This window comes from Budorcas taxicolor, chromosome 19 (genome assembly GCF_023091745.1).
Source record: "Budorcas taxicolor isolate Tak-1 chromosome 19, Takin1.1, whole genome shotgun sequence".
Lineage (NCBI taxonomy): Eukaryota > Metazoa > Chordata > Mammalia > Artiodactyla > Bovidae > Budorcas > Budorcas taxicolor.
This window is the reverse complement of record NC_068928.1, coordinates 26956537-26970206: the sequence shown is the minus strand read 5'-3', so window position 1 is coordinate 26970206 and position 13670 is coordinate 26956537. Positions and strand designations below refer to the sequence as shown.

The 13670-nt window shown below is 59.4% G+C and overlaps 2 protein-coding genes across 2 annotated transcripts; one reads left to right on the top strand and one right to left on the bottom strand.

Moving 5' to 3' along the window:
* Positions 1-700: 700 nt before the first annotated feature.
* PLSCR3 (phospholipid scramblase 3) lies at positions 701-5396 on the top strand. Its single transcript, XM_052658155.1, has 8 exons — positions 701-994; positions 1207-1383; positions 1648-1907; positions 2015-2057; positions 2159-2379; positions 2650-2811; positions 4432-4593; positions 4787-5396. The coding sequence occupies exons 2-8, from the start codon at positions 1377-1379 to the stop codon at positions 4841-4843; spliced, it is 912 nt and encodes a 303-aa protein (XP_052514115.1). The 5' UTR covers positions 701-994; positions 1207-1376; the 3' UTR covers positions 4844-5396.
* A 558-nt stretch (positions 5397-5954) lies between these two features.
* TNK1 (tyrosine kinase non receptor 1) lies at positions 5955-13670 on the bottom strand. The gene is made up of 14 exons (XM_052658347.1): positions 13640-13670; positions 12238-12303; positions 11152-11316; positions 10918-10988; positions 10599-10790; positions 10313-10468; positions 9913-10196; positions 9409-9682; positions 7951-8045; positions 7473-7628; positions 7056-7135; positions 6428-6717; positions 6250-6345; positions 5955-6166 (listed from the first exon to the last, which is right to left on the bottom strand). Exons 1-14 carry the CDS (start codon positions 13668-13670, stop codon positions 6053-6055), a joined length of 2070 nt encoding a protein of 689 aa, XP_052514307.1. The 3' UTR covers positions 5955-6052.

Below are 13670 nucleotides of genomic sequence, written 5' to 3'. Positions count from 1 at the left end.
TCTCTATTATTGTCTAAATATAGCCAAAGTCTGCCGCTTCCCGTCTGTCTACACTATCACAGCCATCCCCTCCCCCAGACTACTGGCAACAACCCAGTCTTAGGTGCCTCTGTTCTCCACCACGCAGTTTAAATGGTTTTCTAAAATAGCTGACCTCCCCCCGTCTTCGTAAAATCTTTCAGTGGGGTCCTGTTGCCCTGGGGGCCAAAGCCCAGCTCCCACAAGGCCTTCTGCGCACGTGGCCCGAATTCTTATCTAAAAGGGCATTTCTTGCCACTAAGCCTTTAGGCCCCCAAGGCGCAGGACCCCCTCACACCTCCTGGCCTGGGCTCAGGACTCCAAGCCGAGGAAGTGATGCCTGTTGGGGAAGGCCTGCCTGCGTCCGGGCTGCCTCCTTAGCCTCGCCTCTCGCACGCTCGTTACTGACACTGTCTGGCGGCCTGTCGCGTGGCTGGGGGCGCCTGAAGGAAGTATTGTAATTGCAAAGTGTCCGTGTGGGTCACTGCTGCGTCAGGTAGAGAAGACGGGCAAGGTAGCCCCAAGGAGGCAGAAGGGGAGCCAGGAGCCAGTCGGAAAAGCCAATGGGTGAGAGTGTAGGGTGCTTGGCTGCGTCAGCGAGGCCCGAACCGCCCTCAGGAGGAGGAGCCTGGGGTCCAGCGCCGCGCGAGCGGCCCTCTCTCCCACTAAGGGTCACTGGTCACTCTCCGCCCGCAGACCTGGCGGGGGTCGCAGGGCTAGGTCTCACCCGGCTGCCCTCCCAGGCGAGCTTCAGCATCCGAGCGGAAAGGGCGGGGACGCCCGCCAAGCCACGGAGTGGGTGGCCTGCGCTCCGCGGCCCCACCGGAAAGCAAGCATTCTTTCTGCGCAGGCGCGCCACTCTGGCCAGGAGGGGCGGGGCCTGGACGGGTCGGGGGCGGAGTCACCTCTGGGCCCGCCTCCACTAGCTCCTCGGGCCGCCGAGTGCTGGGCACCCGGGCTATTCTAGGGGCTTCAGGTGAGCAGGGGGGACAGAGGGGTCAGGAGACCTCCTTCGAGGTCGGGTCGTCGGTCTGACTGCAGGCCCATCTGTCCTGCGGTCTGCCAACAGCCGCCTCCGCGGAGAATGGGAGAACAAAGGGAGGGGGCGGTACTGGGGCCCCTGCGGGAATCCAGGGTCCCAGCGCCCCCGCCTTGCCCGCTGACACTTTCGGTTTCTCCCCGAGTCAGACGCGCCGCCCTAGAGACCCTGGGCCGGCGCTGGGCGCAGCCGCCTCTCCGCGTTTGCCTGTCGGTCTTTGTGTCTGTCTTTGTGTCTGTCTGCTGTCTTCGAGCTTGCCTCCACTTCTAGAACTAAACCTCTGGGACACCGAGATCCCGCGAATCCTCGCCTCTCTCCCATGGCAGGTAAGTGGGCGCAAGGTCGAGGGTCTCCGTTATCCCCCCCACGGACTTGGTAGCCCGGTGTCAGACGCATCCTCCGGGAATGTGCTCGGACTGGCTGTGTGGGGCCCCTCCCTTCCTCCCCGAGAAGCCGCCGCCCTGCTCCCCCGCCCCATCTTTCTCATTCTCTTCTCATCACAATTTCCCCGCAGCCTCGCGGCCTGTGGGCCAAGGGGTAAAGGGATGAAGTCAGGGACCCCTTCTAACCTACTCTTGTCCCCCCCCCAGGCTACTTGCCCCCCAAAGGGTATGCCCCTTCGCCCCCACCTCCCTACCCTGTGACTGCTGGATACCCGGAGCCGGCACTGCATCCTGGGCCTGGGCCCGGCCAGGTGTCCGGGCCCGGGCAGGCACCAGTGCCTGCCCACGTGCCTGCCCCTGCGCCGGGCTTTGCTCTCTTCCCCTCGCCTGGCCCTGGGGCCCCAGGACCAGCTGCCCCCTTCTTGCCATTGCCAGGGGTGCCTTCCGGCCTCGAATTCCTGATGCAGGTGAGTGGGAGGGAGGGAGGGAGGAAGGAAGGGAGGAGTGACAGGGAGGGGACCCAGGCGACTAGGCAGGCCAGCTGATGTCCGCCTGGCCCCTGCTGTCTTTCCAGATTGATCAGATCTTGATTCACCAGAAGGCTGAGCCGGTGGAAAGTGAGTGGAAGGAGGAATAGGTTGGGCCTCATCACGGGGGCAAATAGTGGGCTCTGGGGCAGGCGCTGGTGTCGGAGCCTCAGCATGTCACCCCTTGGCAGCGCTCTTGGGCTGGGAGACCTGTAACCGCTACGAACTGCGCTCTGGGGCCGGACAGCCCCTGGGTCAGGCGGCGGAGGAGAGCAACTGCTGTGCCCGGCTGTGCTGTGGTGCCCGCCGGCCCCTGCGAGTCCGCCTGGTGGACCCCGGGGACAGAGAGGTGCTGCGCCTGCTCCGCCCCCTCCACTGTGGCTGCAGCTGCTGTCCGTGTGGCCTCCAGGAGGTGAGTGGGGAAGGCTGGGGCCAGAGAGAAACTCGGGTAAGGGGCTGGCCAGTGATGACGGCAGAACCTGGGTGAGGCATGGGATGAGATGGTCTTCTGATTGGAGTTGGCCAGCAGCAGGTGGGATGGGAGGCCTAGTGAGAGGGAAGACAGGTGGTCTAGTGAAGGGGATGGAAGGTCTCATGAGGGGAAACAGATGATAGAGCTAGACTGGTCAGAGTTTGGGGGCCAGGGTACCTGGCTGGGCAGTGATTCTGTTTCCCACTCCAGATGGAAGTCCAGGCTCCACCGGGCACCACCATTGGCCATGTTCTACAGACCTGGCATCCTTTCATCCCCAAGTTCTCCATTCAGGACGCTGACCGCCAAACCCTCCTGAGAGTGGTGGGGCCCTGCTGGACGTGCGGCTGTGGCACCGACACCAACTTTGAGGTATCAGGAATAAGGGGAGATTCCTGGGACCTTCATAAACCAAGGCATCCATGAGGCAGGATAGTCAAGAGCTCATTAATCCAAACCTGCTGTGATGCCTACCACATTGCTGGCTTTTCTCTACTCAGAAATAAGATGGACCAGGATCTTATAAAACATGGCTGAGGATTTCATCTGAAGGGCCAATGCTGATTGCGATCTGCAACCTTGTGTTGAGGGAGAAAAAAATAATCTTAGGCCAGGCTGGAGTTAGGGTGAAGGATGATTATTGAGTGTACCTTGGGCTGGGCCCACATGGCTCCTGTGTGTGTGAGTTGGTGAGCTCAGGCCCTGGAGCAAGCACTGATTTCACTTGTTAATATCCTGTGGCTTGCCTTGCCAAATGTCCACCCATCCACCCCTAGTCTGAAATCCAGGTGATGTCCTTCTTACCATACATTCTGGTTACCAACCCAGAGCCTAGAGAATCCAAGTGGTGACCATTTAAGAGTAAAGCCTGGGAAGCACCTTCTTTTCTAGAAGATAAAGGCACTTGAATACTTTAAGAGATAATTATATGTGTAGATAAGGGAGGAAACAACAGGTATAGTCTGGTAGGCTTTCCAAGGCTTCTGATAATTTGCTCTACCTAAGGTTACTTTTTAAAACTGAGTCACCTTGGTACCTGGGGAAAGCTTCTTTGATAGGAACTCATTGGCAAAGAGATAACTTGATGATCTCTGGATGGGAATATGTAGACTGCATGGTTCTTATCAGGTCAATCTTCCTTTTATGTAATATGAATGGTCCACATTTGGGGTTGTGCTCTTGGGACCACAGGGCTGGCTGGGAGAGGCCCTGCCCAACCTGGGACTGGTCTGCAGGAAGTGCCCCAGGGCTGTAGGACCTTCGGGGAAGGGGATGGGCAGGACATCACTCCAGTTCTAGCCACAGGAGAATAAGCGGAGGATAAAGTCCAGGCAGTCATTGTGAATTACCACCCACATTGGCAGGGCCTGTTGCTGCTGGGCTGAGAGAGGCCAGTGAAGACCCTGGTCCTCAGAGGCCACTTTCTGCTGCCCCCTCCTCCCACTGGATGGACTTGTATCCACGAGGATGAGGCTTGCATGCTGCACTAGACAGAGCCCTCACTACCTTGCAGATAAGAGGACAGACACCCCTCTGGGCCATCTAGCAGCCTGGTTGGCTGAGCACAATCAGGCATTTAGCAGCTTCTTTTAGCCCGTCTGGCCAGGCTACTCTGTACAGGGCACAAACTGCACCAACCGTTGGTGGCAAGGACTTTGGTAACCAAAACAAACCTAGCAACTGGCCATCCGCTAAGGAGATTAGATTGTATTGTGCTTCTGTTTCTCCCAACACTTATGTTTAGCAGTCATGTGTGGCCTTTCAAGAGCAACAGATCCAAGTTGCCACCCCGATTTTTGTTGTGGACTCACAGGGTAACTTCAGGTGGGTCAGTGTCCCCAGATGTCACATGGAACCCAAAGGCTTTGGGAGGATTCACTATGTGTACAGCCTACACAGTTCATAACCGGGGACTGTGGAAGTGGGACTGGAGACAGAGATCAGGCACACCCCTTCTACGTGGGATCTCCCTCCCTCCCTCTCTCCTGCCAGGTGAAGACCCCAGACGAATCCCGCAGTGTGGGCCGCATCAGCAAGCAGTGGGGGGGCCTGCTCCGAGAAGCCCTCACTGACACAGATGACTTCGGCCTGCAGTTCCCGCTGGACCTGGACGTGAGGGTGAAGGCTGTGCTGCTTGGAGCCACGTTCCTCATTGTGAGTCGGCGGCCCTTGCTCCTCCCCCCACTACCCCTCTGCTCTCACTCAGAGGTTCTGAGTGCTTCTTGGCCTCCTGCTAGGAGAGGTTCAGAGACAGAGTCTTTAGGGGTTTGGGGTTCCAGACCTGGGTTTTGATAGCTGAGCCAGGCTGGCCCAGCCAGATATCCTGCTGACCATGCCCTCCCCTCAGGACTACATGTTCTTCGAGAAGCGAGGAGGCGCTGGGCCCTCTGCCATCACCAGTTAGAGGCCCTCTCTGGGTGAGGAGACCATCAACTCAACCAGAATTCAGGATGGTCACTCGCCCTGGCCCCTGCTCAGAGGTAGCCCCTTTCCTCTGTGTACACTGCAGGCGAGAGACAGGGAAGCCTGTGAGGCTCGGGGCTTGGTGCCCCATCCCTCCCCTGCTCCCCTGGCCTCCTTCACCTGTGGCCCCTACAGAAGGGTATGTATGAGAGCCCTTCCCCTGCTACTTCCTGCCACATCTCCCGTGGCCCCTCAGCATGCAGGCATATCGGCTTTCAAATGTTCCCTACCCACTTCCTCCCAACCCCTTCCAGGGTCTCTGCTCCAGACGAGGCCTTAGAACGCAGGACTCTGGGGTTCTCTGACAGGGCTGGGGGTGGGAAAGACACCAAAGATGGCGGACCTGGCCACCCTTTCCCCACATCCGCTTGGCCAATTTGTTCAGCCTCAGACAATGGCACTCTGAGGGCATCCTACCTCCCCACTAGGGCCAGGACCCCAGTGCCAACTTCCTCTCCCTCAGCTGGTGCTTGCTGCGACTTCCTGTGCCTTAACCACCCGTTCCTTCCTTTGTCCCAGGAAGGAAGCTGTATCTTTTTATGTTATATTCATATAAACTTTGTAACTTTTTGCACACTGGAAGATGTTTGTAATAGGAGAGGGTAGGAGAAAGAGTTGGGTGTGGGAAGAGACAAAGGGAAATAAGACAGCTGTGATGGGCAGGGTCTGGCCCATCTCATAATCCACACTGCCAAGATCATGTGTCCTTCAGTCTAAGAGAGCCCCTTTCATCACCCATGATGCCCCCAGACCATGCCAAGGCAGCTGAGGCTGTATTCCCCAAGTCATCCAAGATGGTTACCCCCAGAGCACAGTGTGGTAGCTGATGGCAGTTCAGGATGGCTTCTCCCGTGACCCAGAATGGCCTTGTGCTCATTTTCTGTAGTGACAGAAGCTTCCTGTGGGTATGATGTGCCACAGCTCCACTCCTCCAAGTATTCCCTCTTGTTGGGCAGAGTGGACTAGATCCTCCTATGGCCAAGGGAGCTTGTGGCCTCAGAGGCCAAGGGGCAGGTGAGGAGACAACAGTGCCTGATGCTGGGCTCCTCCTGTACCTACCACAGGCCTGTTGGGACCTTGTTCTGCTTCTGCCTTGTCTCATGTGGCTAGCCCTTGGTCTGTCTGGTGTCTGTGCCCAAAGGAACGGAGCTCAGGGCCGGGCCAAGACATAGCGGCTGGCAGCCGAGAGGTCCCACTGGTAACGCTCCAGGATGCGCCGGCAGTCTGCTCTGGACCAGCTGCTGAGGTAGAAGAGCTGCTCTACCTGTGGGGGTGGGAAGACAGGCAGCTGACTGCCAGAGGGCAGGGCCAGGAAGGGCAGGAACCAGGGGAAGGGTCGGACTTTACCTTGAGGTTCCGTATGGCAGAAACCACATCTCCCCCAGTGGCTCTTAGAGCAGCCTGGCACTCCTGGTGGGTGACTCCGTGCACGCTCAGCTCTACCTGCCGGGGATGAAGCCTCATTTAGGCCCCTCCTCCAGTCTGTAGCCCCTCTGGACACCGGGCCACTTCAGGGAGACCTCACCTCCATAACCCTCCTCTGCAGCTCGGGGTCAGACAAGGGTCCTCCGGAGGGGATGGTGGCTTTGCTGGCTCCAGGTGCTCCTACGGGGTGACTGTGGGGAGATTCTCTTTTGGGCCAGGGAGGCCGCTCCCTGGGAGGCTGGGAAGAGCTGGCAGCCATGGGAAGACGGGGTGACCGGCCTGGGGGTCCCTGGGGCCCAGTTCTGGCATGTCGAAGTTCAGGGGGACTCGACCCGCCTCCTGTGGGACGGGGACCCAGGGAAAGAACCGACTCCAGACTCTTGGAAATGCCTGCATATTTGAGAAAGAAACCACAACTTGAGAGGAAGCCCAGCTGCCTTCTTTCTCTGGCTGTCTGTCCTCGGGGTGGTCCTCTGTCCAGGCGGAGCAGAACCCAGATGTGCAGGATGGATGCCCATATCCAGGCACCCAGGGGGCCCAGAGAGCGGCCCAGGGCTGCAGGGGGGAGATGCTGCCTGAAGTCCAGCCAGCATGTCAGCAGGCAGAGGAAGGGCAGGACCCGATTGGTGGGGAGATCACAGATACAATCAGAGCAAGGGGCACTGTTGGAGGGTGATTCCAGACTTCCTGGGAGACCCTGTAGGCTCTGTCCCCACCACCATGCCCACCTTTAGTCCTCTGCAGAGCCACATTCCTTCTCTGGCCCCGAGCCTGAGGGGCATCCTGAAGCTTTGCCTTCCCTCTGTCCCTGTCGGAGAGTATTCCAGTTCATTCTCCACCCTCACCCCAGAGAGCAGTTCCCTCCCCCAAAGAATTTCTGGGGCCTCCAAGCAGGCTGAGACCTGAGGCACCTCCAGCCTGCCCTCCAGCTTCACCCCTTCACCTCCAGCTTCCCCTCTCTGAGGCCTCCAGGCAGGCTGAGACCTGAGGCACGTCCAGCCTCCTCTCCATCTTTACCCACCTCCCTCCAACTTCACCCTTCTCCCCTCCATCTTCACCTCCGAGACAGGCTCCCCTTCCAGAAAAGTTGCTGGGCTTGGTTGGTTCCTAGCCTAGCTCTGGCCCCCACTCTTTCAGGTCCTTACCCATCTGCGTTTCTCTGGTGTCGCTCTCCCCGGGCAGGGGTGCCTCTGAGGACGGGGCGGGTGGCTGGTAGGTCTACCAGTGTCACCGCCGAGGCTGCGAAGCTGCCCACTTTGAATGTGCGACCGTTCTGGCCCTTCCAAGTTGTGGAGTCAGGGCTGTGGGAAGAGGCGTGGGTGAAAGGGCTGGGCCCCAGGGGAGAGTGGGGGCTGGGCCCCGTCCACATTCAGCTCACAAGCTGTGCGCTATGGAGCCACATCTGCCCGGAGGAAGGGACGCTTTTTTCTAACACAAAAGGGCTCTATGGGCCAGCGGTGGCTCTAGCAGGGAGGCCAGGACTGTGGTAGAGTGCTTGGGGCCCAGGGGGGGAGAGGAGGCAGAGGCCTGGGGTTCAAGCAGCTGGGGGGAAGCTGAGCCGGGACCAGCATCAGGAGGGTTGGGAGTCCTCCTGGGGCTGGGTGGGAGGCATGAGACCCTCACCTGCCCTCGATGATAGTGATGGGGTCACCAGGTTCCATCCTCAGGGCACCAGGCTCCATGACCTCCCTCACACAACGTCCCTCAGGAGGCCAGGCCTGTAGAGATAGGAGGAAAGGGTAGCTGGGCTTGTGGCATGAGTCACAAGGGTAATGTCATGGGAACAGAGGAGAGACTCTTCATGCACCCATCAAGCAAACCCCTACCAGGTGTGTCCTGGGCCCAGGGGGGGATGGTCCCTGTCTCTCGGTTGTAGTCCAGTGGTAGCAGACCTGGATTCCATGCCAAGCTGGACACAGCCCAGGGGTCAGGAAGTAAAAAAGGGGACCCTGCCTCTATCTAGGGGGGTCAAGGGGAGAGTCACCCTGTACACTTTCACTCCATACCCAGGCCCATCAGATCTGCCTCCCAAGGACCTCTGGGAATTCTCCACTGCCTCCACCTTCATCCAGACCTTTTCATCTCACATCTGCTTCACAGTCATTGCAGTCTACTGGTCTTCCCATATTCAGCCTCATCCTTCTAATCCATTTTTGCACCAAACCAGAGTGTGTGCTATGCTAAGTTGCTTCAGTTGTATTCAACTCTTTGTGACCCTAAGGACTGTAGCCCACCAGGCTCCTCTGTTCATAGGGTTCTCCAGGCAAGAATACTGGAGTGGGTTGCCATGCCCTCCTCCAGGCTATTTTCCCAGCCCAGGGACAGAACCCATGTCTCTTAGTCACCTGCATGGCAGGTGGGTTCTTTACCACTAATACCACCAAGGAAACCAGAGTGACATATATCTAAGGATGGCCTATAACTCTCCTGCTCACAACCCTTCTGTGGCCCCTAGATGTCCTCAGAGTTAAGAACTAAACTCCTTCAATGTTAGAGTATATAGTGATTTAGGGCACAGCTCTGCAGTCAGTGACTGGTTCAGCTCTCCATTCCTCCACTTCCTTAGGCAAATCACTTAAACTCAGTGTCTTAACTGCCCCCTCCCTAAGATCGAGCTGGGTTGTTGTAAGGACTGAATGAGTGAAGATGCATCAGGATACATGGAGAGCACTTAGTACGGTATCTTACACACACCAAGCACTCTCAGTGCTAACACCGGTTATTTACCATGTCTTATAAGTCCCTCCTTTCGGGTGCACCCCGAAAGTGCCTCTGCCACCTTGGTCACTGTACTTCCCCCTCCCACGCTTAACCTTTCCTCTGTCTGTCAAACACCCACTGCATCCTGCCTCTCTGGGCTCCCCTCTCTCTTCCCCAGCCCCCAGCCAGCATAAACTAGACCTCAGCTGTCTCCCTGGGGCTCTGAGGACCCTAAAGGTGGGGAATGAATCTGCTTTGTTCAGAATCAGGTCCCGGACCCCAAACTGGGAGTCAGTATACGTCCATCTTGTGCATGGGACCCTGGGAAAGAAAACAGAGGCAAGAGAGATTGGGGGTTTCCGGGGAGACAGAAGCTCCCACCTCTTGGAGCAGCCCCTCTAGGTCGGAAAAGGTGGGCCGGTCAGCAGGGTGGTAGGCCCAGCAGCGCAAGGCCAGGGTGTAGAGGGCCCTGGAGCAGAGAGGAGGCCTGGGCAGGCGGGCTCGGTCCTTCTCCAGCCGTTGCAGGATGAGGTATGGCGGGACCCCGGCCCAGGGCTCCTCGCCCCCAGCGAACATCTCCCACAGCGTCACCCCATACATCCACACGTCCGAGGCAGATGAGAAGGCCCCGTGGCGCAGGCTTTCGGGCGCACACCTGCGGAAGCGGAGCTGAAGGGGGCTGGATGTGTGCACAGGGTATGTGCCCGGAGCGCCCACCTGCCACTGGGCACGCCCCCTTAATGCGGCCCGCCGGCCTGCGTTCCTTCCAAAGTCCTCCTTTCTCTGCCCTCCCAGACCGGAAGACTCCTCTAGTCCCCGCCTCCCTCAGAGGACCACACCCTCGGCTCCTGCCCCCAGATCCTGCCCTACCGCCCAGGTTCTCACCATGCAAAGGGGATGCGGCGGGGCCCACCCATGATGTAGCGGCCCCGGGCGCCGCCCAGCGGTCGCACCAGCCCGAAGTCAGCCACCTTGATGGTGCGCGGTGAAGCCAGTAGCAGGTTGCGCGTGGCCAGGTCTCGGTGGACCAGCCCACGGGCCCCCAGGTACACCATGGCCCCCGCCACCTGCCGCAGGAAGAGGCAGAGCAAGGCCAGGGCCAGCGGGGGCGTGGGGGCTGGGGCTGTCAGACGCGCGTGCAGGGAGCCCAGGGGCGCCAGCTCCATCACCTGCAGGAGCACGTCGGTGTGAGCGGTGGTCCGTCCCCATGAGACCCTAGCGCTCAACCTCCTGTAGCCCATCGGCCTGGGGTCTGTCCCAGGTGCCAGCATCGGGGTTTGCTCACCATCTGCAGAGGCTGGCCTAGTACAAGGCCGTGCAGACGCAGCACGTGTGGATGCTCCAAGTTCATCATGACAGACACTTCTCTCAGGAAGTCCTCTAGCTCAGTGCCCTCGGGACCTTCGGGACCCACCCGGAGGGACTTGACAGCCACTGGGACCTGGGCATGGGGGGAAGCACCGTAAGGCACAGGAGCAAACAGTTAAGCCAAGGCCAGAGCAGAGAGGGCCCTCAGAGAGGGGGCAGCTGGCCCAAGATCCCAGAATGAAGTAGGTTCCCTGGACACTCACAGTCTGGCCGCTGGGTAGTGTCCACAGCCCTCGGTGCACCATGCCAAAGCAGCCGGAGCCCAGAAGCTCCCCTCGGCACACAGCCTGGTCGGGGATCAGACACTTGAGTCTCCCATCTGGCTCAGGGAGGGATGGAAGGCTATCTGAGGGTGGGGTGGTCTCCTTCTGCCCAGAGGCAAAGCCCCCAAGGATCTGAAACAAGGATGGGAAATCAGGTGTGTGGAACTCTGTTTACACTCTTCTCTGCCACTCAGCCTGCCCCCTGCCCAGGCCTGAGCTGGCCCTGAAAAGCCTCTTGCCCCCACCCCAAAACACACACCTTGTAGACCCAGTTCTTAGACTTGAGCCCCGAACGGTGCCTCTTCAGAGCTTCAGCCAGTCTACGTTGGGCTGAGGGAGGCCAGAATCAGAGGGATGGGGTAATGGGGGCGGCAGGGAGCAGGATGCAAGAGATTTACAAGCAAGAAGGCTGGGGTGTGTGGTGGTTGGAGGAGAGTCGCAACTAACAGGCTGGGGAAGGAAACAGTAGGGCCTAGGGGCAGGGGACTCTCACCAGGCCGGCCCATGCCAATGCCATCCAGATCTTCAGCTCTTACAAAGTCGAAGTGCTCCGGCCGAGTCACGTTAAGCTCCTCCAGGATGGGCCGGTAAAACTGGGCCAGCTGGAGGTCTCGGAGCAGCCGCAGCAGCCACAGGGAACCCGCCTCGGGGAGCATGTCTGGAGGAGGGACCCCTGTGAGGCCCCGTCCTCCAGTCACATGGTCCAGGGTAGTCACCTGAGACACTCAGGCACCAGAGACATGCTCGCCAGCTCCACCCTCAAACCCTCAGAAACACTCAGGTACAGAGGGAGGGATCTCAGGGTCAGCCAGGAATCCTGCCCCTCATACACACAAACCCCACCCAGGAAGAACGTTCTCCTCACACCTAAGATTTTAGCACCTAGCAGACTTCAGGTGTGTGGCCCCGCTCTGAGATACGGCACACTGCCTGTACCCCCGTGTATGCTAAGTTGCTTCAGTCATGTCCAACTCTTTGCAACCCTATGGACTGTAACCCACCAGGCTCCTCTGTCCTTGGAATTCTCCAGGCAAGAATACTCGAGTGGGTTGCCATGCCCTCCTCCAGGGAATCTTCCTGACCCAGGGATGGAACCCGCATCTCTTATGTCTTCTGCACTGGCAGGTGGGTTCTTTACTACTAGTGCCACCTGGGAAGCCCTGCCTGTACCCCTAGGCCACTCAGATATACTGCCTCTTAGACTTGAGGTGCACCCTTGTACACACCCACTCAGGTACACCAGAGACATTCTGATCCACCACATACACTCCAGAGATGCCCAGATACACTAACCACACTTCAGACACAGAGGTACAACACACACACCCGTCACACCTATAGATCCCCTAGAAATGTGATGCAAAAGACACCAGAGACACATGATACATGTCCACTCCCAGCTGAGCCATATACTAGTTGCCGCAAGACACCAGGATTCCTGCCACGTACCCCTCACACACACCCTCCTTGAGACATGTTGAGTTTACTGCCTCCAAGATTCACCAGCCCTCACGTGTGAGACACCCAGGTCTACACAAACACAGCACACAAGACATCAAGCTTTGGTGTCCACATGTACCTGAGATATGCCGGTAGGCTGCCCCCTCTGCCCAGAGCCGCCCAGAGTCATTGCCTCTTCCACACCCTAGGCAGCAACATGTGAAATCAAATCGGGCATTTGTGACGGGCGGTAAACCTCAGGTACTGCTCAGAGACACCCAGGCTGCCAGGTACACAGTCCCTTCCCCACCCACCTGAGCTCAGATCCCAAGACAGGGCCGGGCCGGCACACGTGAGTCCCAGGCAACTCCACCAGTCTTTATTCAATAAGGCTCTCGGCGCCGGCTGTCTGCGCACACACTCTCCCTCACACACACCTGCCCCCCTCACACCCCTAACTTAGTTAAGCCCGGAGGAAGCGGAGGGCCCCAGGCTGGGTCCCGAGGGACGCTCGGAGGTGGCGAGGAATCGCGGGCCAGAGCAGGGGCGGCGGGAGGAGAAAGCCAGGATAGCTAAGACATCCGGCCCAGTGGCAAGGTGAGAAGGGGACGGACAGCGCGAGATGGGGGACAGGAGGAGACGTGGCCGCGGAGGAGAAGGACCGGGGAGGGGAGGCTCGCACCGCCAGACGCGCCCCCAAACGAAGGCCGCCCCGCCAGCCCGGCCCCGAGAGCCCCTGCCTCTCCCGACCCTCACCTGGCGGAGGCGGAAGCAGCGGCTGGGGAGCCGCCCAAGCTGCCGGGACTAAATCCCGGGGAGGGCAGGACCGAAGCCGCGGGGCGGGGCCTGGCGGCTTGGCCCGGGTTCCCCGAGGGATGGGGGGCGGCGGTGGAGGAGGTGGGGGTTGATGCTGGCGGCCGGCCAGCCAGGCCAGAGCCTGGGGGGGCCTCCCCTCGCCGGTCCTTTGCTCGCCCCCTTCCCACCCTCTCTCCACCTTCCCACCCTCTCTCCACCTTCCCACCCTCTTTCCAGACTTCTCCAAAGAACTTCTCACCCCTCCCCAGACTTCCTCCTCGGTGTCTCGTTCTCCCTTCACCCCTGCCCCGTGCCCCCTTCAACCGAATCCTCCACCTGCCTCAACCAGGGCCCCACCCACGAAATGAATAACCCCTGGTAGAGAGACCCGCCCAGGGCCCGGGGATAAAGCTAAACCGGACAGAGTCCCTGAGAGGGCTTCATGGCACTCTGATGCAGAAAGCCGGCCTGGCGCAGCTTTCTGGGCTGTGAAATGGCGCCACGACCGAGGTGTTGATGGTGGCGCAGGTAGTCAGCTCCAGACCGCACCGAGTCTCTAAGACTAAAGCCCTTGGCCTTTCCCCCTGCTCTGAATGTCCTTTCCCAGTCTCATGTGCTGCCCCCGAAATGGACCTTTTGGGGAGCTCCCCAGGGTGGAACGGGGCGGGGGGGGGGGGGGGGGCTCTGGAGCAAGTGGGGCGGAGACAGCTTCTGAGTGGCTCCTCAGCCCGATTCCAGCTTGGTACCTGCTCTTGGTGATCCAGGGCAGCGCTCCAT